Source organism: Zingiber officinale, chromosome 10A (assembly GCF_018446385.1).
Source record: "Zingiber officinale cultivar Zhangliang chromosome 10A, Zo_v1.1, whole genome shotgun sequence".
Classification (NCBI taxonomy): Eukaryota; Viridiplantae; Streptophyta; class Magnoliopsida; order Zingiberales; family Zingiberaceae; genus Zingiber; species Zingiber officinale.
Window position 1 is genome coordinate 83084450 of NC_056004.1, and position 27766 is coordinate 83112215.

A 27766-nucleotide genomic window follows, 5' to 3' on the forward strand; every position below is an offset into this window, starting at 1 on the left:
TATGCATAGCCTAGTGAATAAGCAATACAAGTGAGAAATTCCAGATAAGATTGTGCCTGCAAAACAAGGCATATATGTTTTTTAATCATTCGACCATTTCAAAAACATAAAGAAAGAAATTGATTGGTAGTTCACCAGACTCAAGGTACAGATGAAATTGTTTCTTTGATCATTTCATTACTTCCACGAGACTTGCATGGCAGATCTGTCAGTGGTGCTTTCTGCATCCCAACTCCCTTCAGGCTCCTTTCTCTTTGAACCTACAGTCCAAAGATCATACATTCTGGCCTGATCCTCCATAAATGCCCGAGAAGTGGCAACTGAAAGCTGTCTTGATGCTGAAAGCAGTTTTTCATCTTTTCCTATCATATCTCCACACCCTGGACCAGTATTCAAATCAAAGTCTTGACTATTCACAGCACTAGTGCCGCCTTCTGGAAAGCTTATCATGTAGGAACTTGGATAATTAGATGAAACAGCGCCAGCAGGACCAGCAAGTAATGAAGAATAAGCAGGGAAGCAAGAACGACTTCCATAAGAAGCATCAACATAATGTGTTGAACCACCAGATAAAGACACTGGAGCTAGTGTAAAAGTGGGAGGAAAGGATGAGTTTGGATAAGGAAATGGTGTAGCTGGAGAAACCAGCATTGCTGGAGATGATGTACCACAATAAATATCACCGCGAAGGTTAACACCATTTAATGACCTCGGAATCATCAGAGATTCTGCAGTTGCAGCTACTGGATTTGATTTATCTCCTCTATCAGGCAGAAGAGATGGCACAGCAACAACTGGATAAGGGTTAGGACGGAACCAAGACAAAGTATAACCAGATTCGGAATTTGTTCTATGATCTGTAACAGGAGACAAATTTGGCACAACAGTTGAATTGTTTGCTTGTTGGTTCCTTGCTACTGCTTCTACACTAAGCCCATCAATGTCTGGTCTGTCATTCAGATCAAAGTTCCTCAGAACATTTGTTTTCTCAGCAGGGAGTCCTCCAGATGCAGGTTGCATGGGCAACAGTGGCACCTCTAATCTACTGCTGGTGCTAGCCAAGGACTGGCCATTTTCCAGACCCTCATCAACTCTATTTAAATGAAGATCAACTTCAGGAGCAGTCCTTGTGAGTGAATCATCATCAGTAGTAGTCCTCATCATTTGAATAGAACTCTGAGAAGCCATGCCTGCAAGAACTTCCTCATCAGGTATGTTAAGATCGATATCTAGCAGAGGACGGCTCTTCTTTCCAACACCATCAGATGGGACCATATCACGAATTTTAGATATTTTCTGTGGCTCTGCTGGTCGGAATGCGCTAGTAGCTGCTGAACCTTTCCATCCAGGTTCACCTTTGGTCATCAACAAAATTTGAGGAGGAACAAAATACCTTTTGGTTGGTGCAGCCACAGTAACTTTAGCAGGCAAATCAGTTGATATGTGACTTGTAAAGGGAGACAGAGTAGGCAAGTGAATTGCAGATGAACATATTGTAGAAGAGATATCTTTCTGGTCTTGATTCCCTTCAACTATAGGAATAACTTCATTCAAATCGAGCTCAAGTCTAATGGCAACAAGTGGTTCAGTAACAATACTCGACGAGGAGCAGTCTACTGATGATACAATATTATCCTCCCTAGCTTCTGCATCAAATCCAGATTCCTTAAAGGACTTTAAAGAGTTCTCAGTTTCCTTAATGTTAGAAGTAGATGGCACTTCAGCAGCAGCCAAAGAAATAACAGCTGATACTGCAGGTTCATCAGTGCTAGGAGGAGGCATACTGTTGTCCTCTTTTGCTTCATGGGGCAACTCCAAGAGGTTGATTTGTGTGTGATCAGAATGCAAAATCTTGGAGTCATCAAGTGCAACGGCAGAAGAAATATTATCAGCAGGAAATGAAACAATGGAATCAGTATTTACAGCTGCAGCATCTGGGGTTGAAGGTTTATGTAGGCTTTCAGTTGAGATAGAAGCACTTAATACTTCCTCCACCACGTAGCTTGACATATCATCCTGAACAAGAGGTGCTTCTAATTTCCTATCAGAATTAGTGGCATCTGTATCACACTTACCATCTACATTACCATCAGAAGTGCACCTAATGTCATCTTCCATCTTCTTATAATCATCACGAAAAGATATGTTTTCATCAATCAGTGTGCCCGTGAAGTTAGGTTTACTACATGTACAAATGTCAGAAAGTTGCACCTCAGTAGTTTGCTTATCATCAATTGAAGTTCCAACCTCATTGCCCTGCTCCACTTCTACTGGTACAGAAGCAGCTTTACCTACTCTTTCTTCCACAGGTTGTACCTCTACATTTGTAGAATTACACTTATCAAACAAACTCATACAGGTGATAGTATATTGTGTTGTTTGATGACCATTTAATTTGTTGTCCTGCAGTTGAGAAACATTAGCACTGTTAGTTGTAGGCCTGGTATCTTCAGTTTGTGATAGATCTTTCACAAATGTATTGCCAACTTTCTTCCCTTGCATCTCAGAATTGGCATTAACAGGTTCATCATATTGGATATTCTTCTGAACCATGTCATCATCACAAGATAAACTAAATGCATCATTGCTAGTGCATTGTTCCTCCACTGCAGGTGCAGTTCCAACTGAATTGATCTGTGACATTATGTCAAACTGGGAAATTTCCCCAGTATCCACACTAGCTAGTAGATTCATCCCGGTATCATCTCCAACTGCCAAAGGAGTGGTAGGTTCAGAATATTTGGCACAGCCTTCTTCCAAGGCATGCATAGAACTATAAGAATTTTTTGTCCCTGGTTCAGTTGAGCAGGCTCCATTTTCATTCCCAGATGTCAAATAGGCGCTTCTAGCAGGATCTGCAAAATTTACAGTTACCTCAATATTTCTTCTATGTTCTTCATCAGAACCCATTGGTGAGCTAACTTCTCCATTTCCAAATAATCCGTCTTTAACCTCATTGCCTTGACATAACACTGTATTATCATCCCTTATGATATGAGAGAAAGGAACATCACTCTTCCTTTTCATTCTACCATCATCCCGATCTTGTTTGTCTGGCATACCAGAAGGCAACTGGTTGCTTCCCATTACCAATGGATCCTCAACTGAGATTCCACTGTCATTCCTTCCCAGGCTTTGGCCAGGGTTTGGCAGCCTAACAACCAACCTATTGATATTTCCATGACCAATAGGGACATCAAGTGGCTTTTGACATGTCAGTCCACCTTGTAATGCATTTTCTGCTGCCACAACCTTGTTGGCCGACTCAAACCTACCAGAATGAGTTTCCTTTGGATCTCCAGATATGTTAGTTACAGGAAGCCCATTGCTTGACCTTTGATTATGGTTGATAGGGCTACCTAACTTGGTGGTATTCATCAATGCAGTGGCTGAACTCTTTGTTTCTTCCTTCTGTGAAGAAGACGTAAATTTTTCTTGATCACTAGAACAAGATCGATCATTGCTATGAGACTGATAGGAACCACTGTTGTTTTCCTCTTTAATTGCTACAGGTGGCAACACTAACCCCCCACTGCTTGCAACTGTTTTGCATTCTAGATCCTTTGAACTAACTACAACAGGTGCAGGTACAATTTTCTTAGTATAATCTAAGGTCCCAGGCTTACCAGTCAGAAGCTTACTTGCTGAGGACAGGGTGTTGGGCATTTTAGCAGTTCCATAAGTTGATTCAGTCCGCTTATGTCGTGTTTGACTGACATCAGAATGACCTGGCTTGTCTGGCAATGAAACTGGCTGGCTAAATCCAACAGATCTTCTGTCATTTACCTTTGACATCTCTGTGTCAACTCGTTTCTTCCAAGTATCAACAAGACCTCTAGCTCTCTTCTGGATCTCCAAGTTCTTATAACTGCGCAAATTGTTCACAGACTTGCCGATGTTACAACTTTGCAGAGTATTCAGACTTATAGGCAACTTTTCAAGCGCACGAAGTAGAGACAATAAAAAATCCTCAACTAAACTTTCACTTTCGCAAGGACTACTACCTTTATCATTCTTTCCTTTGTGAACCTCCTGGAGCCAATCATCCAGTACTGTCACTCCCTTGAGTTGCACAAACTTATGAAGGGAGTCAGATTTCTCCATGGCTGCAATGACATCAGCAAGCATTATCCGACCAGCCAAATCTATTTTTCTCTCTTTGTTACATACTTGCATTAAACTGACCAAATTCCCAACCCCTTCAATGCTTACAATCCCACCTTTGTCTGCCATTTTATTAATTTCTGCCTTAATGTTCTCAGACTTTATAGTGTCAATAAATCCTCCATCATTTAGTTTAGAAGAATGCTGTCGCTTAATTGGCTCAATTCCCTGCTTTTGCTTCACAGGTTCTATGCCTTTGCCACCTTTGATTGGCTCCATGCTTTGATCATTCCTCGATCTCTTCATTCCCTTGGACTGAGGAGTGGAGATGCCACTACTTTGTACACTATCTGAACCAGATTTTAACTGTTGGTTGCTTGTTGTATTGTTAAGAGATTTCGGTGAATGCCCACCTGATTGAACTGCTATATGCATTTCCAGCCGAGTCTTGTTCAAAAGTTGATCAACTTCTTCCTGATGTTCCTGAGGAAGAACAGTTAATGATCAATAAATGCATAGAGAATAATCAGGACAAGAAACTGGTGTCTTATTGTACCATAGAATATAGAGGCAGAATGGTGAAAAAACTCACATTGGTATAATCCTGATCAGTCAACCACCATAAATGTTTGTTAGCAATGTCATATACTCTCCTACACACGAATGCCGGTATTCCCAGTGGAAGTTCAACACTATTAGGTAAAAACGCAACTTTACACAGATGAAGCAACGAGGCAGCAGGAATCACATCCTTGTGGAAAGAGTAAAATACTTCATTTGGAGCAGCATCAAGCAAATTGCCTTTTGCAAGCTTAAGATCAGTTGGTCGATAAAGCCAGTTGACGCCCAACTTGGGAGAATCTTCTGTACATTTTATTAAACGTCGAATTATTCCAATGAAAGGTGGAGCATTTCTTGCCTGAAAAAGAGCACATTCACCAACATGTATTTTTCGTCCATCCTGTAGTTAAAAAAAAAAAAACAGGCTGATATAAGAAGATGGGGAGTACGATGGAAAACCAAACATCATACAAAAGCTTCAGATGTGCATTAAAGCAAGGTTGCAATTTGCAAAGGTTATCCTAAATATACAAGCCCCCAACATGGAGTTTGTATATGTTGATCTGAGGAAAAAATAGCTAGGTAAAGTCCCCTATAAATTTGTTTTCCAACAAATGGCCAGCTTTAAAACAGAATTGCCTCTCCCATTTGTTTAATACAGAGAAAAGACTACTGTGCCACAGACAGTCATTTAACAAGTAGAGGTCCAATTTGTTGTGAACCTACTACTTATTGCCAAAGGGTTTGTAATATATGAGGCCATGTGTTAGATCTTTGTAATTCTGAAGTGAAACTTCATAATTGGGATTTGTATAAAAGAAAATGGCAAATTTAGCTCAATCTTATCAGCAGGAATATTTCATGGTATCAACTAGCTAGTATTCCAGTTTTACACACAAAAAAAATGATGGTAGATGAACAAGAAGGCCTATGATGGTGATCAACTAAGGCATAGTAACAAGGTGAGGTAGGAATTGGACTCATCCTCTCTGATACCCGGTGAAGAACAATAAAAGATTTGATTCTGTATATAATCAGGCAAGGCTTTACTTTTCTTTAATCTCAATTTTGGTGGTGGTCTTTGTTCCATTTTGGAACAATAATGCAATATAGTCAACCATACCAACAGACAATATGCGGTGGGGCACCAATTTGCCCATGTCAGCCTACATTTTGTAGGAAACAATTTTTATACGTACATTCATAAACATAATTAATTGACTCTTCCATCAATCACATATTCAACTCTCTGAAAAAAAATTAATCTAATCAGAACTTGCATTTATATTTTATTTCAATAAGGCTATAACATTGACTTCTATGGACTCATATTCCTATTTACCCTACCAAATTATAACAACCATTCAGCAACTTATAATTTTGCCTACCTCACCCCACTTTCCATTCAAAACTATCTTGTCTAAGGTACATAGAGATTGCAAAAATGTATATTCGCTGGTTTTTTTATAGCTCAATGATGTGCATCTTCATTTACCTAGAAAACAAATATAAGAGAATTTAAGTTACAATTCAAGAGGAGGATTTGAAACTTGAAAATTGTGAGATTTCATATGTTTTCTTAGTCAACGCATCTCTGAAAGATATGCAAGTAAAATATGAAGTCAATTCTCAGATATTCAATATTGTTTCACTTATAATTTTGTTTAAAAACTTTGTTGGTTTTTCTATCTTTATTATGCAAGTTTAGGCATGACGATAGAACATGATTATTTTAGAAGTTCTGTTTTTTGTATTAAATTTTGTCTACATTCAACTATCTATTGCCTGTGTCGAGCAATGTCTTGCTCATATCATTCTTTGGATAGCCCATATCACCTTGTATGAAACAACATTAGAAAAACTTCAATTCTCAATATACTACAAACTTAGTACATTTGACCCTTATCACCTTCGTACAATTTGAGATTTAAATATATGCAATTAGCACAATTTACGTATATTTCTCATATAAAGATTATTGTGTCCCCTCGGGGCGGGGTGGTGCGGTGGTTAAGGCACGTGGTATTACCACATTAGGTCATGGCGTCAAAACTCAACACATCCGAGCATGTCTTCCCCCATGCCTTGGCCACTGCACTAATGGCTAATAGTCATCCGTAATTTACCTCCTCTATGTTGGCCAAGGGACGGGTTGGTGGGAGCGTTGGGCGCGAGTAAATCGCCTTTTACCACATCATATAAAGATTATTGTGACAAGTTTTACTCCTCAAAAAATGTTATCCAATTTAATAAAAAGGAAGCAAAATAAAATTATCAACATATATTCATTTTCAAGCTGTCTTTTTCCATGGTTGTCAAAATCTATATCAGGATAGATTGTCATAAAATGTAAATATCGACCATATCACACTAGTAGGACCTGTCAAATTGAAACTACTATGAAAAAATTAAAGAAATGATATAAAAAAAGACAAATGATGTTCAATCATAATAAGGATATATATCATGTCTCATGTTATAGCATTACTGATAACAAAATATAAATAATGAACAGTAATAAGTAATTAGATTAGTCATAATATCATATTAGTGTTATTATAGGTTAAGGATATCAGATTATTTTGTTATTAATTGATAAAATAATCTTCTAGAGATATTAAACAATATCATATTAATAATTTGTATATCTTTTTTAGATTCTTACTACATAATAAATCATATTTTAGTAACCAAAAAGTAAATAAATATTGCAAAACATTATTGAGAAAGTTATTAAATAATACAAGATACTAATAAATTATTTACTAAACTATATTATTAACTAATTCAATATTATTGGGTTTAGTTGAAAATGGGGTTTTGAATTAGTATTGATAGAGAGATGCACTATTTTCACTATTGATCAGTATTGGAGATGTTAAATTCTGAATTTTATCTATAATTTTTCACATCCTGGAAACAGCCTCTTGCAAAAAATAGGATAAGACTGCGTACAATAGATCCTTCCCCGGGACCCCGCATGGCGGGAGCTTCGTGCACCGGGCTGCCCCTTTTTTTTATCTATAATTTTTCACATCGTAAAATTTATTTATTTTTTAAATTTTTGAACCATAAAATAAATCAAATCAAACAGTTTAAAATAAATTTTGGATGTCGAGTTGAAATAAAATTAGGTTTGGATTAAAGCCATTGAGTAGACATGGTGATTAGAGTTATGTGGGTTCGAACTAGAATCAATTTAGTTTTGATTTGGCCATCTTATGGTCAAACCAAATTTTAAGTGGGCAAAACTAGTCACTCGGATTGGAATGAATTAGATAATTTTTTTGAAGAGATAGAAATAATTTTCACTCAACTCTCTTTCTCTCTCGTGATTTTTTCCTCCCACACGACTTTCTCTCTCACTACACACGATGAAGTTCTCTTCCATTCACTGGTCCATCCACCTGACACCACCTCTTCCTTCATCATCTTCTTCCTCCTCTTCTCCCAGCACCGGAGCTATCCACCTCCAGTCGCTCCTTCCCTCCACATGTCACCAGTAACATCCCTTCCTCTCCTCTCTCCCATTCCCTCCTCAAGCAATAATGGTCGTCATTGCTGCAATCACCTTAGTCGCAGCTCAAGAGAGGAGGCAATGCAGCCTCTCTCTTAGTTCCTGGGCCCACAGTTGGCTGATGTTGAGCCAAGGGAGAGAGCCACTGTTGAATGAGATTGTTGTTTGTACGCTAGCCAATTTAAAGGTAAGAATTGGTAAATAATTGTAAATTGATATTGGAAAATGATGCAATGGATAACTATCAGTTCCCTTGATTCGCGCATGAATACCGCAAGTAATCTTCTAAATCCTGTTGATTCCACATAATATCAGGAGATATATAATCAAACTCAACATTTGGGAAGAAACAGCGCAACCGCAAATTCTTATTGATCAAAAACTAAAACCTAAAACCAACTAAACAATGATTTAAATAGACTCAAGACCCTAACATTGCAAAGATGAAAATACCCTCAAAATCCTAACTCAACAAAATAATTAAAAAAAATTAAAATTGCTCTTCTGTTCCCGTATCATTCTCCCAAGATAGAGAAAATTCGCCCTCAAAGTGTTGGTCATATCAGCATCAGAAGAATCACCATGGAAAGTAATCAAATGTTTCACATTAAAAACACGAATATGACTAGGTCGCTTTAGATGATAAACATTAGGGTTTATCTTCTCATCAACCTCGATAGGATCAATCTTTTGGGCTAACAATTTGGTGTGCTCCTTAGCTTTGATCCAGTCTTGGTTGCTTCTAGGGCTCCAATGTACTCCCGGACTTTCTCCTTCCACGCTTTATATTCCAACTTCACATCTCTGTTGTCGAGATCAATTTCAAGTGCCTTGTTAATGTCAGACTCTGCAAAGTCCAAGTCGGCGAGTTGAATGTAAGCTTGTGCTCTTCTATATAGAGCCTTCACATTTCTTCTCTCGATCTCTAGCACCTTGGTGCAAAGCTTTACTACCTCTTTGTAGTCTTTGAGCTTCATCTTGCAAGCTATTGCATGCGTCCTTGAGTGCTTTAGATTGTTTTTGTTCCTCCTCTGATAAATTGTTGTCGTAATCTACGAACTTTAATGTCTTTTCATATCTCTTCGAAGCTCAAGCATCTTTCCCAAATTTGAATAGTGCATTTCCTTCCTCTTTCTTCTTCGCGATTGTGTTGTTTCTGTTGGATCGAGAAGCGCTAGAAGGGGGGGGGGGTGAATAGCGCTCGTGGCTTTTACTCGTTTCGGAATCGTAAAACTCGAGTAATAAACGCAGCGGAAATTGAAAGAGCAATCACACACAAAGACACGAGGAGTTACTTGGTTCAGAGCCTGTGACGACTCCTACTCCAAGGCCCACAATCGTTGATCGCTTCCGGTGGGCAACAACTATAAGCTCGAAAATTATTACAATCTAAGTACAGAGAGAACAATAATTAAATTAATACCGACAATAGAATACTGAAAAACTGACGCTCCGGGTTGTCGGGATGATGTTGCAGCACTTCGGGATCGTCTCGTTAGCAGCTTGTAGCGTAAGGATTGCTCAGAAGGTGTTGTACTGGGCTGCTGGTCAAGACTCCCTTATAAAGGGTGTCCAAGGCACCTCCATCAAGCTCCAAGGCGCCTTAGAACCTAAGTTTTATCCCGCTTCGATCGCTGTCGATCAAGCTTTGACTGCTGCTCATTATCCACCTGAAGGCGCCTTCAATGCTGATCCAAGGCGCCTTCGAGCAGTGATCCAAGGCGCCTTCAGTCCCATGAAGGCGCCTCCAGTTCCTCTGGACAACTGGCTTCGGCTTGCACCCGAGGCGCCTCCAAGCTCCATGGAGGCGCCTCGGACACTGTTCATCAGAGGTGAAAGTTGCTCCTTTGTTCCTATAAAATGTGTTAGTCCCAAACACATACCCTGCAAAACAAAGTTAGCACACAATAGATATGGTAAATAAAATATTGATAGTCTCCGGACTATCCTGGGTCTGACTTCGGATTTCCAACCGGAAACCCTAGGTTGACCCGACGCTTATTGTTCCCTCTGTGGGGAACGCGTCCTCACCTACTCCTCTCAAGAGAGTTACCTGTTGCCAGTGCGATCCTCCAGATCGACTGGACTTTTGCTCAGTGCTCGATGCTTCCGGACTTTCTACTGGACGCCCGCTCCCGGACTCGTCCAGTCTTCCACCTGGTTCGCGACACCAGGACTTTTCACCTAGGGTTACCACCCCTAGGACTTTTGCCTGAAGCCCTCGACCCACCGAGACTTTCCGCATAGGGTTACCACCCCTATGACCTAGGGTTACCACCCCTTAGGGTTTTCCACCTGCCTAATCTCAGTTAGGACTTTTGCCTAAGTACACTTAGGACTTTCCTGCAAGCTCATTCAAACTTGTTAGATCACAACATAACCTTAACTTTGAATCCTTTGCCATTATCAAAACACTAGTTCGATCGTCGGATGCTTCCCGCACCAACAATCTCCCCCTTTTTGATTATGACAACTTAAATTCAAAGTTAAGTAAAACAAGCATAATTAAACGAATGTATCAATGAACATAAGCAAGCTTTTTAAGTAAAAAGTTCAAGTAAGAACGTAAGCAAGCTAAATGTATAAGGCTCCCCCATAATAAGAGCTCTCTTTCTCTTATCCTTAATTTGAATTTTGATAATTTGAATTTTTTATCTTACTCTCCCCCTTTGCCATATATCAAAAAACTTTTGTACGAAGAACTATAGTATAAAGACAACATGAAAGGACTAAGAAATATATAGTATGGAGAACTTACATTTTCAGCTTAAAAAGTTATATATTTTTAAAACACTTAAAAAAAACTTGTCTTTGAAATAAACAAATTAAAGCCTAAGAAATATTTTAAGCAAAAAGTTGGTTTTAGGAAAACTGAGTTTAGTAACTAATTTAGCTAAAAAGATTTTTCTTTGAACCGGAACATAGCTAAATTAAGATCACTGTTTTGAATAACGCCTTTTTGAAATAATTAAAATAAATGATTTTTGAAAGACAAGTTTTGAAAGATAGTAAGCTTAAGTTTTACAATAATAAAAAAAATTGACTTAGCTAGTTTCTTAAGGCTTTGAAAAATATTTCGTTAAAAAGAATTTTTAAAGCCGTTTTTTAAAAAACATTACTTTTGCAAGCTTTTTCGAATAATTTTTAAAAGTTTAAAAAAAATAAACTGAGACTTTTTGTAAAATGATTGAACAGAACATTTTTGAAAATTGTTAGTTAAGTTGGAGGAAAAAAATCTTTTGATTTGACTTAGTTAAAAGATGACTATGGAAGTCATAAAAAAGAATTTTAAATTAACGGTAAAGGAAGAGCAATTAATTTAAGAACCTTAATGTCCAAGCATGAGTTAAGTTAAATGGATTTCAAATTAACCAATTTCTTATAGTGAGGTATCAGAGCTCTAAAGTGCAAGCATGAGTTAACTTGAAATTTTAATATCCTTAACCAACTGTCTAACCTTTAGTTACTGACTGAATACCTAGAGGGCACCAGTTTTCACTTAGTTAGTCAAGTTAAGTTAGTAATCTAGTTAGATTTGACTATGGCTGGATTATTTAACTTGATTAATGTAAAGTTAGTTTTAACGCCCAGACTCACTATAATGCACAGAAATAAGCATTCTGGAGTCCAGGTTGTACCCTATGCATCTCACGTCGTTCTAAGTTTTTTTCAAACACAAACAAGTTATGTCTAGTGTGTTTGTGAGATGCTATGGCTGAAACTAGGGGAACATGATTTCTAGGGGGAAGTTCCTAGCCTAAGTCCAGATTTTGAAAAACTAATAAGATTGGGATTTTGAAAACATTATTTTTCCTAGAATTTTAAAAGATAATTTTAAGGTTAAGCTATTTTGAAGATAAAAAAAAAATTTAAAATTAGATGTAGGAAATTTGTTTGAAAATCAAGATCTATTCTACCCAACACATTCCTACTTGTGCAGAATTAAAACATAAAAGACTGGTAATCAGAAGAAAGCAGCGTAACTGAATTCTACTAAACATAAGTTCAACTAGACTAGGAAATGAAAGTGTCTGTATCCAAAATCCAAGGTACAATGCATGAAAGAGATGGCATCAATGAGTGGGATCATCAGCTGGAGTGTCGTCAGTTGGAGGTGGTGCAATGGACTGCTCGGGTGCAGGGTGTCCCTGCCGACGTATCTCATCCCGGAGAGAGGCGAATCCGGCAGCTATCTCGGATCGGAGGGAGCGATGGCTATCTAGAACAGCCCGTCGCGTCTGAATGGACTGAACCTCGAGACGAGCGAGTCTGTCCTCGATGGAGAGTTGTGCCGAAGTCGAAGGCTCGGCTGAAGTGGAAGGCCCGACGGAAGTGGAAGGTAATGGATCTCCAAAAAAACTCCTCGGCTAAGAAGTCGGGTCACTCCTCTCCCTCGCCCGGGACAATGTCGGGCGATGCATCCTCGGCTTCTGGATCAATCGGAGCAGCAGCTGGCTGTGGTCGACCTCTCCAGGCTAGAATCCCCTCATCAGTGACGTGAACACGGGCTAACTTAAGATTGCGCTGACCAAACTCGTCATATAGGGTAAGAGGGATGACTGACCCTCTAGTAGTATCTATCCTAAGGGTCGAAAAGATGTAGGTCAAAACATGACAGTAGGGCATATGGACTACATGGGATGTGACGGTACTAGATGCATAAATAATGTGCTGGAACATATGTAATGCTATGTCTATGTCCAAACGGTGACTCAAAGCATACAAAAGGAATGAATGCCAGGGTCGCATCTTCAGGACGTCCCAAGATGAGATCGGCAAGACACAGGCTGTCAGGACTCTATACATAACATAGTCCTGAACCCTAAGAGAGATTGACTTGAACTCAGTCAAGCCAAGTGGTCTCTCCTCCCTGAAAAAGTACATATAGATGGTATTTAATGTAATATGGGAGTAGGGATTGCCAAATGGCAAATCCCTACTAGGGTAGCATAGAAAGGGACATGTAGATGCCCTAAGCTCTAAACTAGTGCGGATGAGTGAGGGGGTAAATTGAATGTCTGTCCCACCAACTCTGGTAGAATAGGTACTATCATCAACCTGCTCGAGGTTGTGGTAGAACTGTGCACATAAATATGATTTACTGCATTACTGCAGTAAACCAATCTACCTAGTTGGTAGTACTCTATCATCTGGACTGATGGGTGACAAAACTGATCAAAAAATGATCTTCTTAGATACCAAGGTTTAATGGTTTCAAATGTGTATCTAGCAAAGTTAATCCTATGCTGTTCTGAGGGGAATCTGGGATCCGTGGATGGGATTCTAGCTAGAGTAGGATCAACATTGCGACGTTTCCTATTTTTGACGACATATAACTAGGAAAAGGTGCATAAAAATAACATATAAGGACAATAGGATGGTTTAAGATATACCTAGGAGGCATTGTAGGATGATCGAAGGAGTGTAGACGGGGAGAATCCGCGTGAAGGCGCCTTGGATCGAAGAGGTTTGGAGAGAAAATGACACGGGAAACTCGTGGAGAACTCGGCAAGCGACGAACAGAAAGTTCTGTCTGTTCGTGGCAATATGAAGGATTGAAGGCGCCTTAAATATTGTTTTAAGGCGCCTTATAGGCACTGTTGGAGGCGCCTCGAAGATGATCCGAGGCGCCTTAGGTTAAGTCGGCGGGACTTTTCCCGCCGCTGGTTAGGGCGCCTCCCTTGTGTGGGAGGCACCTCCGAGATGCGCCACGTGTAAAATTTTTCTTTTATTATTATTATTTTTTAAAAAAATTTGTTTAATTAATTTTAAAAAAATATTAAGTTAATTAAGTTTTGAAAAATACTAGGTTAATTAAATTTAAAAAATATTAAGTTAATTATATTTGTGAAAAATATTTAAGTTATATTAAGTTAATAAAATTTGAAAAATATTTAGTTAATTAAGTTTTGAAAAATATTAGGTTAATTAAATTTGAAAAAGTATTAAGTTAAATTTTAAAAAATATTAAGTTAATTAAATTTGAAAAATATTAAGCTAATTAAGTTTTGAAAAATATTAGGTTAATTAAATTTGAAAAAGTATTAAGTTAAATTTTAAAAAATATTAAGTTAATTAAATTTTGAAAAATATTAGGTTAATTAAATTTGAAAAAGTATTAAGTTAAATTTTAAAAAATATTAAGTTAATTAAATTTTGAAAAATATTAAGCTAATTAAGTTTTGAAAAATATTAGGTTAATTAACTTTGAAAAAATATTAAGTTAATTATATTTGTGAAAAATATTTAAGTTAATTGATTAAATTTTGAAAAATATTAAGTTAATTAAATTTTTTAAAAATTATTAAGTTAAATTTTAAAAAATATTAAGTTAATTAGATTTTAAAGAAAAATATTTAGTTAATTAAATTTGAAAAATATTAAGTTAATTAAATTTTGAAAAATATTAATTTAATTATATTTGAGAAAAATATTTAAGTTAATTGATTAAATTTTGACAAATATTTAAGTTAATTAAATTTGAAAAATATTTAATTAAATTATAAAAAATATTAAGTTAATTAGATTTTTAAGAAAAATATTTAGTTAATTTAAATTTCGAAAAATATTAATTTAATTAAATTTTAAAAAATATTAAGTTAATTAAATTTGAAAAATATATATTAAGTTAATTCAATTTCAAAAATATATATTAAGTTAATTAAATTTTAAAAAAAATATTAAGTTAATTAAATTTGAAAAACATTAGCTTAATTAAATTTGTAAAATATTAAGTTAAATAAATTTTAAAAAAATATTAAGTTAATTAAATTTGAAAAATATTAGGTTAATTAAATTTGTAAAATATTAGGTTAATTAAATTTGTAAAATATTAAGTTAATTAAATTTTAAAAAAATATTAAGTTAATTAAATTTTAAAAAAATATTAAGTTAATTAAATTTAAAAAATATTAAGTTAATTCAATTTGAAAAATATTAAGTTAATTAAATTTTAAAAATATTAAGTTAATTCAATTTAAAAATATTAAGTTAATTAAATTTTAAAAATATTAAGTTAATTATATCTGTGAAAAATATTTAAGTTAATTGATTAAATTTTAAAAAAATATTTAAGTTAATTAAATTTGAAAAATATTTAATTAAATTTCATAAAATATTAAGTTTATTAGATTTTTAAGAAAAATATTTAGTTAATTAATTTTGAAAAATATTAAGTTAATTAAATTTTAAAAAAAATTAATTTAATTAAATTTTAAAAAATATTAAGATAATTAGATTTTTAAGAAAAATATTTAGTTAATTAAATTAGAAAAAAAATAAAGTTAATTAAATTTTGAAAAATATTAATTTAATTAAACTTGTGAAAAATATTTAAGTTAATTGATTAAATTTTGAAAAATATTTAAGTTAATTAAATATGAAAAATATTTAATAATTTTGTAAAAAATATTTAATTAAATTTTAAAAAATATTTAATTAAATTTTAAAAAATATTTAATTAAATTTTAAAAAATATTAAGTTAAATTATAAAAAATATTAAGTTAATTAAATTTTAAAAAAATATTAAGTTAATTAAATTTGAAAATTATTAAGTTAAATTTTTAAAAAATATTAAGTTAATTAAATTTTAAAAATATAAATTTTAAAAAATATTAAGTTAATTAAATTTTAAAAAATATTAAGTTAATTAATTAAATTTTGAAAAATATTTAAGTTAATTAAATTTGAAAAATATTTAATTAATTAAATTTAATTTTTATTTTTATTTTTATTTTTATTTTAATTTATCTTAATTTAATTTAAATTTTAATTTAATTTAATTTCAATTTTATTTAATTTAATTTCAATTTTATTTTATTTAATTTCAATTTTATTTCATTTAATTTAATTTTGATGTAATTTAATTTTAATTTTAATTTTCATTTTAATTTAATTTAATTTAATTTAATTTTAATTTAATTTAATTTAATTTAATTTTTATTTAATTTAATTTAATTTAATTTTTATTTAATTAAATTAAATTTAAATTTAATTTAATTTATTTTTGATTTAATTTTATTTAATTTTAATTTAATTTAAAATTTGTCCTTAGTCATCTCACCCGATCTAGATTTTTCAATCAGGGGATCTTATAATTTTGTGAGATGAATTTGATTTAATTATAGGGTTTTGGTTTAACTTTATGTTAGATTCAGGTTTAGCTTTGAACTCAACAAATAGGCATTCTTTGGATAAACTTCTGGGCTATGGTGAGTCACTTGGACATCATTAAAGTAATCATGCCTTCGAGGTTTTCCAAATAGTCTTATCCACTGAACTTAGTAAAAAACCTTGGTCTAACTAGTTTGGATCCATAAAGAGTAGTTTCGGTCAGTTCCACTTAGCCAAATGCACCAGGTCGAAGCCATATCTTCCTAGACATGCATAGACTAAGTTTCCCTAACGTACTATCATCCAATACTTCACCAGTACCGTGGGTCAAGTTAAACTTAGCCCTTTTATTCTAGCCCTAATTACCCTGCCAGGTAAGTTGCGCTTGGTTACCCAGTCGGGTAGATTCCTTTTGGAGGTGTCAGCTATTCTGGAGCCTCCATTATTGATTTTCCTTTTAACTTGTTTGTTAAGATAATTTTTAGTTATTTATTTGTTAAGATGAATTTAATTAATTATTTATTTGTTTAGATAAATTTTATTCATTTATTTATTAATTAAAATAATTTTTCTTTTTGCTCCCCCTGGATCATAGCCTCGATAAAGTTTATCGAGGTAATGTACTTGATCTTTGGGGACCCAATATTGACCAAGTCCAACTTGATTGACCAAGTTGGACTTGGGTACCCATGCTTGAACTAATTTACTATTTGGTTTGTTGACTAAGGATAGATAAGACCGATATTTCCTTCTGGATTTAAAACCTAGTCCAGTTCTATTGTAAACGGCTATTTGAGTCCCAAGAATTAGGTCAAGGTTCTTGGACCCCAAAGAAAACCGTTCTAGGGTCTTCTCCAAATCCTTGACCTGAAAAAGAATTTTCTTCCTCAAGCTTTTGGACTTGAGTTGAAGTTCCAGTCTGAGCTGAGTCAGGCAAGGTTTTGGAGTTAGTCACTTCTTTAAGGACTGCTACTTCCTTTAGAAGTGACTTGACCCGAATGTTTGATTTTGCTAATTTGCGTAATAAGTAATTCACTAAATTATTTAATCGAGGAATACTTACAGAGGGATCGGGTCCTTCGAAAACGGATACGGATCCATGGCTTCTTTCCGAGTTTGCTTTCAATTCGCTCTCGCTCTCGGACATGTTGATTTAGTCCCGGGCCATTAGTGCTAGGAGGCTCGTTTGTTCAAGCTCGTCGTCGGTGTCTTCTTCTGAGGATTCTTCAAAGGTCGCTTTCAGCACCTTCTTCTTCTTCTTCTTCTTTGCATCCTTCTGATTTGGGTAGTTGGCTTTGATGTGCCCCTTCTGGTTGCACCCGTAGCAGATTGTACTGCCTTCTTTAGGTCTCTCTTGTTGAAGCCCTTCTTCTTCTTGTAGAGCTTCTTCACAAGGTTCACGAGTTCGGTTGTCAGTTCGTCATCTTCTTCATCTGAGTCGAGTTCTTCTTCCGGCTCTGGTTTGGTTCTTTGCCGTGTTCTTGGTTCACGTGTTCTACTTGTACCTGCAATCAAAGCAATGCCTTTCTCGGTTGGCTGTGCATTAGTCTGCTCATGTAGTTCGAATTCAGAAAACAATTCATCTAGTCTAATGGAAGATAAGTCCTTGGAGACTTTTTAAGCATCTACCATTGATGCCCACAATGTACTCCTCGGAAATGCGTTGAGAGCGTACCTTATGATGTCTCTGTTCTCGACCTTTTGCCCGATCGCGTGGAGGGAGTTGAGAATGTCTTGAATCCGTGCGTGGAGTTGACTTGCTGTCTCTTCTTCCTGCATTTTTAGATTATATAATTTATTAAATAACATATCTCTTTTGCTTACCTTGGTGTCGGAGGTACCCTTGTGGAGTTCGATCAGCTTCTCCCATAGCTCTTTTGCGCTGGAGAACGGTCCAACTCTGTTGAGCTCCTCCTTGGTCAGACCACACTGGAGTACGCAGGTTGCCTTTGCGTTCGCCTCCACTTTCTTTATTAAGGATGCGTCATAGTTCTGGTATGATACTAATTTGCATGAGCCGTCAAGTGGGAGATCAAGGCCTGTCTTGGTGATCATCCAGACTTCGAACTGGGTTTGCAAGTACGCCTCCATCCGACCCTTCCAGTACCTGAAATCGTCTCCGGTGAAGAGCGGTGGTTGAGCGGTGCTATAACCTTCTTGAAGTGTCATTTTAAAACCTGCACACACAAATAAATCTGTTCCAAGACTGGGTCTTGGATTAGTAATGCGGGATGTATAACGAAAAAAAAACGAACTCGAGTGGTGTTGCACCAACTTCGAGCAAAACCGTTTCGAACGAGGAAAACTTGATCAGAAAATAGCAATTATGCTAATTCCGATCGACTCCGAGAAAACTGAAAATACCATGAAAGAAATGCGTGATTGGTGGTTGCACCAGATCAACGCTACCCCGCTCTGATACCAATTGTTAGATCGAGAAGCGCTAGGGGGAGGGAAGGGGGGGTGAATAGCGCTCGTGGATTTCACTCGATTCAGAATCGTAAAACTCGAGTAATAAATGCAGCGGAAATTAAAAGAGCAATCACACACAAAGACACAAGGAGTTACTTGGTTCGGAGCCTGTGACGACTCCTACTCCAAGGCCCACGATCGTTGATCGCTTCCGGTGGGCAACAACTATAAGCTCGAAAATTATTACAATCAGAAATAGTAATTAAATTAATACCGACAATAGAATACTGAAAAACTGACGCTCCGAGTTGTCGGGATGGTGTTGCAGCACTTCGGGATCATCTCGTTAGCAGCTTGTAGCGTAAGGATTGCTCAGAAGGTGTTGTACTGGGTTGCTGGTCGAGACTCCCTGATAAAGGGTGTCCAAGGCGCCTCCATCAAGCTCCAAGGCACCTTAGAACCTAAGTTTTATCCCGCTTCGATTGCTGTCGATCAAGCTTTGACCGCTGCTCATTATCCACCTGAAGGCACCTTCAATGCCGATCCAAGGCGCCTTCAGTCCCCATGAAGGCGCCTCCAGCTCCTCTGGACAGCTGGCTTCAGCTTGCACCCGAAGCGCCTCCAAGCTCCAAGGAGGCGCCTCGGACACTGTTCATCCGAGGTGAAAGTTGCTCCTTTATTCCTGCAAAATGTGTTAGTCCCAAACACATACCCTGCAAAATAAAGTTAGCACACAATAGATATGGTAAATAAAATATTGATACTCCGAACTATCCTGGGTCTGACTTCAGATTTCCAACCGGAAACTCTAGGTCGACCCGACGCCTAATGTTCCCTCTGTGGGGAACGTGTCCTCACCTACTCCTCTCAGGAGTTACCTGTTGCCGGTGCGATCCTCCAGATCGACTAGACTTTTGCTCAATGCTCGATGCTTCCGGACTTTCTGCTGGACGTCGGCTCCCTGACCCGTCCAGTCTTCCACGTGGTTCGCGACACCAGGACTTTTCACCTAGGGTTACCACCCCTAGGACTTTTGCCTGAAGCCCTCGACCCACCAAGACTTTCCGCATAGGGTTACCACCCCCTAGGGTTTTCCATCTGCCTAACCTCAGTTAGGACTTTTGCCTAAGTACACTTAGGACTTTCCTGCAAGCTCATTCAAACTTGTTAGATCACAACATAACCTTAACTTTGAATCCTTTGTCATTATCAAAACACTGGTTCGATCGTCGGATGCTTCCCGCACCAACAATTTCTTCCCAAATGTCGAATTTGGTTGTCTATCTCCTAGTATTCTACGAAATCAACAGGGTTTAAAAAATTGCTTCCGGTATTCGTACGTGAATTAATGGAACTGATAGTGATATGTTGCATCAATTGGTATCAGAGCTAAGTTGATCTTGAGGAATCATATCACTGAGAAGACAACAACGCGTCGACAACACTTTTGATCATGATATGGAGCAGCAGTTTCAAGAGATGATGACAATCAGTTTGACCAGGTTATGAAGAGGATGGCAGCAATGTTGAGAACCTTGAATAAGGGAAGTCTTGTCCAATGCAATAACAATCACCGAACAAACGTGGAGGAAGAAGGCGTTTTTGAAGAGGAGGCTCCCTATAGCCATCATAGAGCATCTAATAAATTTGCTCGCGACTTCGGTCTCCGACCGCAAGATAAGTCCATCCCTATGTCCGCTTGCAAGACAATCAATAGCTCAAGGAATGAGAATCGACGTAATAAAAAAATGGTCATCAAGGTGGGGTCTTGCGGACAAAGAGAAGAGAACCTAGACAGAGAAAAGGATGAATGTTGAGAAAGAAGATTTTTATAGTGAAAAACAATCATTTACTTCTTTCCTCTGTCTGTTATATGGTCAGCTTCTTGTGACGTTAATGAGGAGGACACCAAAGGTAGTGGCGAGAAGACGATGAATCCAATGATGAAGACTGAGAGGAGCAGCAAATTAGGGATTAGGGCTTTTGTAGGGCTCGATCCAACCCTCGACGAAGATGTGGAGGAGCATATCAACGTGCCCGGCAAGAATGACCTCAAGTTGTTCAAGATTGTTGTCAAGGTTCGGAAGAATGACCCTGAGATCCTCTGCAATGAAGCAAAGATCTATTCATCCGATGGGGAGGAGGATGAAGTCGACGACGATGAGAGAGCGAAGTGGAGGGCTGTCAAAACAACCTACGTACAGTCCCACAAATCGGCCATGGTTGGGGACTTCGACATACTAATGCCCTCCAACGAGGACATGATGGACGAAGGCATGATGGATCTCCTGTTGACGGCCCTATCCTCAAGGTCGGGGAGGAGAAGGAGATCGAGAAAGAGGGGCTTAAGAAGAAGCTTGTCAAGGAGGGGGAAGGCTGGGGCATGCCCGAGGTAGGAGACAAGGTTGAAGTGCACTACATTGGGACGTTGCTCGACGGGACTAAGTTTGATTCCAGCTGCGATCAGGATACACCCTTCAAATTGAAGCTCGGTCAAGGTCAAGTAATAAAGGGATGGGATCAAGGAATTAAGACCATGAAGAAGGGTGAAAATGCCATCTTCATCATCCCTCCTGATTTGGCCTATGGTGAATCTAGTTCTCCCCCGACTATCCCACCTAATGCTACTCTGCAATTTGATGTTGAGCTACTATCTTGGTCTAGCATTAAGGGCATTATTAAAGACAGAGGGATAATCAAGACAAACTTGAAGGAGTGAAATTTGAGAACCCAAAAGATTTAGATGAAGTCCTTGTGAACTATGAAGCAAGGCTTGAAGATGGAACTGTGGTTTCAAAGTCTGAAGAAGCTGAGTTCACAGTTAAAGACGGTTACTTCATTCCTTCATTTTCTAAAGCTGTGAAGACCATGAAGAAAGCTGAAAAACTTCTCCTCACGGTAAAACTGCAATATGCATTTGCTGAGAAGGGTAGGCCTGCTGCTGCCAATGAGGGTGCGGTGCCACCAAATGCCACCCTTCAGGTTGAGCTTGAATTAGTCTCGTGGAAGGCTGTTACCGAAATAGGAAATGATAAGAAGATACTGAGAAAGATTCTCAAAGAAGGAGAAGGTTATGAACGACCAAATGATGGAGCAGTAGTCAAAATGAAATTTTTCGGTAAGTTACAAGATGGGACAGTCTTTGTGAAGAAGGGGCATGACGACCAGGAACCTTTTGAGTTCAAGATTGATGAAGAACAAGTGATAAGGGTCTTGACCGAGCTGCAGCAACCATGAAGAAGGGAGAAGTTGCCCACCTGAATATGCATATGCGAGCTAACTGTACAGCTCTGTCTATTTTGAAGTGGAAATGGTGTCTTTCATCAAGGACAAGGAATCATGGGACCTCACCAACAATCAAGAGAAAATTGATGCAGCGTATAACTATTGGTTCCGTTGATTCGCGCATGAATACCAGAAGCAATCTTCTAAACCCTGTTGATTCCGCAAAATACCAAGAGATAAGCAACCAAACTCGACATTTGGAAAGAAACAACGCGGCCACAAATTCTTATTGATCAAAAACTAAAAACCTAAAACCAACTAAACAATGATTTATGTAGACTCAAGACTCTTAACATTGCAAAGATGAAAATACCCTCAAACCCCTAACTTGACAAAATAATAAAAAAAAAACTAAAATTGTTATTTTGTTCCCGCACTAGAAAAATATTTAGTTAATTCAATTAATATCAAGTTTTGGTAATTTACTGGAATAATACATTTCTACCATTTAAGCTCGGTGTGGTATGATATTTTAAACAATAGGTCATAGTCCAATTACAAAGTATCCAACTTCTCTAGCCTCGTTCTTGAACTTCTTGGGAAATTATTGTCTTTGATGATCCAAAAGATGCTTGGTTGGAGCTCACTAATCTAAATCAGCCAAGAGTAGTAGAGACTGTCTCCCTATATACATCTTAAATGAGGGATAGCTCAAGCCTCCCACTGCCCACTTGTTTCAGGGCAGCATGTTGTGAGCTTCAACCCTAACCACATCCGTAATAGTTAATTCTCATCCATACTAAGTGAGAGTCTAGGTGGATCCACTTTTCAAAGGAAAAAAACAATTGTTAAAGCAAAAGGGTCAAATTAAATATTTTTTAGAAAGAGGGACTATTATTAATCAAACAACTCATGACAACTTTTTATTGTAGAAGGTGCAAAATGCAGATTCTTAAAAGTGTATAAAACAAAAGGGGGTTATTCATGAAAAAAACATATTTGGAAAAAGAGATGAAAATAAAATTAGGAGCATTTAATTTCCCCAACTTCATGTCAACTTATTCTCTCCCCTCCCCTCTTCTTATGAGAGTTTGATGAATTGTTTAGATATATTGTCTCACCATCTCCCCTTTGTCATGTGATATTTGTGTATGGTTTAAGATGAGAATAGGTAACGTATATTGTTTCCCTACATTGCTCTTATCTTAGAAAGGATGTCTCTCTTGACATCCTCTCCTCTTAGCAAAAGACCAAAAATCACTTTCTTCCCAACTTTCTCCCCTCTCAGAAAATATGTTGACATTGATTCTGATTTCACAGATGTCTTATGCCTTCAACTCTATCAATCTCTACGGTGGTTGTAACTTCAGAAAAAAAATATACATTAGCCTTGTCTCTTTTCTAAGACTCCCAATCTTTCTATGGGTGGAAAATGATAGAATGCTACTCCATCTCCTCGCTGACATCTTCTCCTCACCTATTAAAGTTATACCAGACTTTCTTAGTCTCTCTCCTGATATTAAGTCGCTTCAAGAATCGATACTGAAAATGTGCTTTTAACTCTTTTTCTCCGCAACTCTTAATAAGTTTCCATTTCATCTTTGCAAACTGCAGAATCCTATAGCATATTCAGTTAAAGAGCAATATTATAGTGCTCGAGTGGAAACCAAATTAATTCATATTCTCATCAAGTGCAGCTGCCAACTCTTTTTAAGATCACTCTAGAGCACCACATCTTCATCAAGCAAAATGTAGATATTAATTAAACACAACATCTTCATCAAGCCTAAAGCCATCAAGTTTTGTTCTAGTAATTAACTTAATTGAGACTAATTACGATGTATTATTTAGGTTCGATTTGGTCAAGTGTTTCATACCAGCAAAATTCCTAGCGTGTTCTTCGAAAAAAATTGTAATGTATATATATACACACACATACACACTTATCACTTTAGGCTAGCATATCTAGTTTAGGATGAACAAAAAAGAGTATTGTTAGATTGTAATAGGTGTCTCATTTAGAAATTGAGGTTATATCAAAGGTTACAGGATCAAAAAATGATCCATGGACTTTGAATTTCAGTTAATATTTAGATTTTTATATTATTATAATTATTAGATATTTATTTTGGGTTTTATAAATTATTTTCATATTGTATTCGTAGAAACAAGTTCAAGTGGAGTACACTGATTTGCAAATACTCAGTTTTTTTGTTGTACATAGATGTGGTTAAAAATTATCATTTAACATGTAGATATTTTCTTGTCCATGTATAAATAAATAAAATGAATTGCATTCATGTGCTTATAATTGTTTATGAAAAAGGAGATTAAAATAATAATTAAAATAGTGAAATGGAATCTAAATGAAGTAAGTTATTGGGGGTTAAATAATTGATACTCTTTCATGATTATATGAAAATTTCAAATGGGATTAACACAGAAAGGGGTGTTTTAAAATTAAAATGGATGCTCTTATTTACTCAATTGATATTGTCATTATATTTGCTTTACCTTTCATTATACTTGTTTATATATATCCCTTGATCTTGCATACCTCATGCCTAGAGATCACATGCTAATATATAATAAAATAACATAACTTATAGAAAAGTTGATTTAAGTTAGTCCTTTAGATTATCTAATAAGATGTGAACCCTCAATAAAATAATTATGGTGTAAAGATTTAAAATGAAACAATTAAAAATTTAAATGTCGAAAAGAAATACAAAAAAGTGAAAACTTTCAACCTAGCCTTATACCAGAAACCCTAACTGCTCATAAAAGGAAGTGGTAGCGAGGGGTCACCCACAATTAGTATTTATTTACACGAGGACACTATGTTGTTATATACCAGTAAGAACTTCAACTCATACATCGCGTGATGTTATTACACTATAAAGACACTAGCTCCAATGGTTCACATTTTTGTCATTTATTATTTCAGAGATGATTATTGGTGACAGATTTATGGTGACTAAATGATGCTAATTAAAGTTATATTAATAGTGAAAAGGTGATAATTTAGAGCAACAATAGTGGCTCTAAATGTTGATGAATAATTGAAAGAAAAGAAATATATATATATATATATATATATATATATATCAACTAAAGAACTCAAAGGAGATTACAAAGTTGAAATATAAATTGTAGTTTAACTTATCTTCTTGACCTCTTGATTAATATTAAATTAATACACATCTTCCCCGAGTACCCACTTAGTAAATTTGTACTTATGTTTTTTTTTACTTCTAATTTTGTAAGCAAAGGTACCCTTTTTAATCATAACTGATTTACACTAGTAAATAAAGTTGCTCAAAGATCCCGAGCAAAGGTACACTTGCCAATATTTGTTGGGCTTTCCACATTCAAGTGTCTAGTAACCCTTAACTCACTTTAACTTCATTGGAAAGTATCTAATGACCTACTTGACACACCATTTAGACTTAACACATTGGCTTAACCACTTGAGTTAAACATACCTTTACACCTTTGACCAAGCATATAGCCAAATGTCAAAATGCCTTAGTTTAACTGGACCAAGTTGAAGCACAATTGCACCAACATTACTATATTATTTTGGTGAGTTTGACAAAGGGTTTAACTTAGTTTTGATGGTATGACTTATATGTATATGAAGCTTGCAAGAGCTTAATTGGCTTGATGGCTCAAGGTCTGCAAAAAGATCAGAAAGACGGTATGAGACATCAGAGAGATCGTAGGATGTAGAGCATCAAGGTGGCAGCGATGATGACAATCGGAAGGAGGTGAACTATGTAAAGGAGTGAAGGATGACAAATTATATGAGATGAGAACTCATTGCATCAGAGGGACTTAATAACCTAATAGGAGATGACTTAGATGGCAAAGCCAAACTACTAAGATAATCTCTTAAATGAATTATGAGAGTCGAATGATTGTACTTTGAGGTTTAAGTAGTGTCTTACTTAGGCGTAAGACTCGATAAAGAAATGGTGTGGGCTTCAGGGTTGTAGTCGATGCTTCGATCAACTGGAAATTGACTCCAATCGACTAATGTGCTAAGTCAGCAAGCAAGTTAACTAAGACTTAATTAGTTGCGAACAAAATCTAGGCAGTCAACTGATATGGTTTCAGTCAACTAGGCAATTGACTAATTTATTGTTAGAATTTAAAAAAAAGGTGGTTTAAAAGAAGAACTTATCCATAGGTGCCATTGATGAGGCTTTAATTCATGTGGGATGGATTTAAGATAGATAATCAGTCAATTGGAGACAGTGGCTGACAATTACGGTTTCTGTGATCCACATTTCAGTCAACTTAGATTCATTAGAAGAAGTTTATCCAAGCATGAATTGAAGATTGTAAATAAAGGTGGAAGAGGAGTTCAAAATAAGAAGAAAGTCCTGATTCTCGGACCATTCCACAGCTCCACAAAGCATTCTTTTATTTTCCCATTGTCATATATGCTTAGGACTGAAGGTTTGTACCTCAAAGTCCTAAATTTGTTTTTATATAGTCAGTCTCTTTGTCGTTGCTTATTTACTTCTTTTGTGAACATTTTGATATGAGATTTCTCCACCTCTGGTAAAAAGAAAATATAGTGGGCATTTTAAGGGGTGACTCACCTTAAGTGTTCATAGGGTGTGGCGTAGAAACTAGAGGTTTTGAATCATGTAAATTATTTGTTAGTGCTTGTATTTTTCTCTTGTTGTGTTTATCTTATTTATATCCGCTGCATTTATCATTGTATTTGGCTTTGCAAGAGAAAGGATTTCTTTGTTATGCCTAGTCATGAAACCTATAGAGAGAATGAGTGTTACTGAAAAGAACAAGTTTCTCGATTGCAAACTAGGAGACCAGACTCGAAACACAAATTATTCAGTTATATAAAACTAAGAAAACCAAACTTCCTTGACAATATATTAGCAGGAAGTACAAAGATCATTCATTCTGTAGCATAAAATGGAAATTTGCATAAAAGACGATGTGGATTTTACCTGAAACAAAACAATTTCAATTTGAAAGGCAATCTTCGTGGACAAAAGCTCCTGAAATATTCTTTCTGTAGACTTCCAGACAATAACAACAACAAGCTACGAGTCCCAACAATCTCGGATCAGCTATACGGAACTTATTTTAAAATTGGATTAATGTAGATTAAATTGCTAGCTTTGCATCGCATCTGGGTCATTTGAAGACTGTCAATTTCTCCTAGATTCTACGGGGCATGATAAATTATACTCGCTACAAACTTTGCTGGGCAAGACCAAACATCTTACGAGGAAGTACGAAAACGGCTGAGCAACACATAGTAACCAATTCCTAAAATAATCTAAATATACAGAAGCAAGTCCATAACCCGGGAAAGGAGGTACCTTCAGGAAAGAATCGGAGTGCGTCTCCGACGCCGACAACGATGTCCGAGGAGAAGGACCATGAGATGCTTCTTCTTCTTCTTCTTCTTCTTCTTCTAAACTACCAGGCGAGGAGACGGACTCTAATGAACCTCGATACTTTCTTCTCACCTTCCCGCCCATGCATAGCGTTGCATCTTGCCCGATTGGGTTCCCATCGATCCCACGAACCATCAATTTCCAATGACTTCCAAATTCCGAATGAACGAGAAGCGCAACGGGCGGAGTCGGCGGTGACCCCCTAGCTACGGCAACCGCGGCCCCGGTGGACGACGGCAAGCGAGAGAGGGATTGGATGGCAGCAAGCAGAGAGGGATCGGTAAGAGGAATGGTAAGTGGACCGAGAGAGGGATCTTCTTCGCTGCTCTTCGGCGAACGGAAGGAGAGGAGGGACTTTTGTACACTTCTAGGGACGCGTGGGCATGGGCTGGATAT

At 36.6% G+C, this 27766-nt stretch overlaps 1 protein-coding gene and 1 pseudogene across 1 annotated transcript; one reads left to right on the plus strand and one right to left on the minus strand.

Moving 5' to 3' along the window:
- LOC122027256 lies at positions 1 to 27766 on the minus strand. The gene is made up of 4 exons (XM_042586182.1): positions 27293 to 27766; positions 4697 to 5065; positions 136 to 4587; positions 1 to 56 (listed from the first exon to the last, which is right to left on the minus strand). Exons 1-3 carry the CDS (start codon positions 27503 to 27505, stop codon positions 178 to 180), a joined length of 4992 nt encoding a protein of 1663 aa, XP_042442116.1. The 5' UTR covers positions 27506 to 27766; the 3' UTR covers positions 1 to 56; positions 136 to 177.
- On the plus strand, positions 20252 to 22142 carry LOC122027258 (annotated as a pseudogene).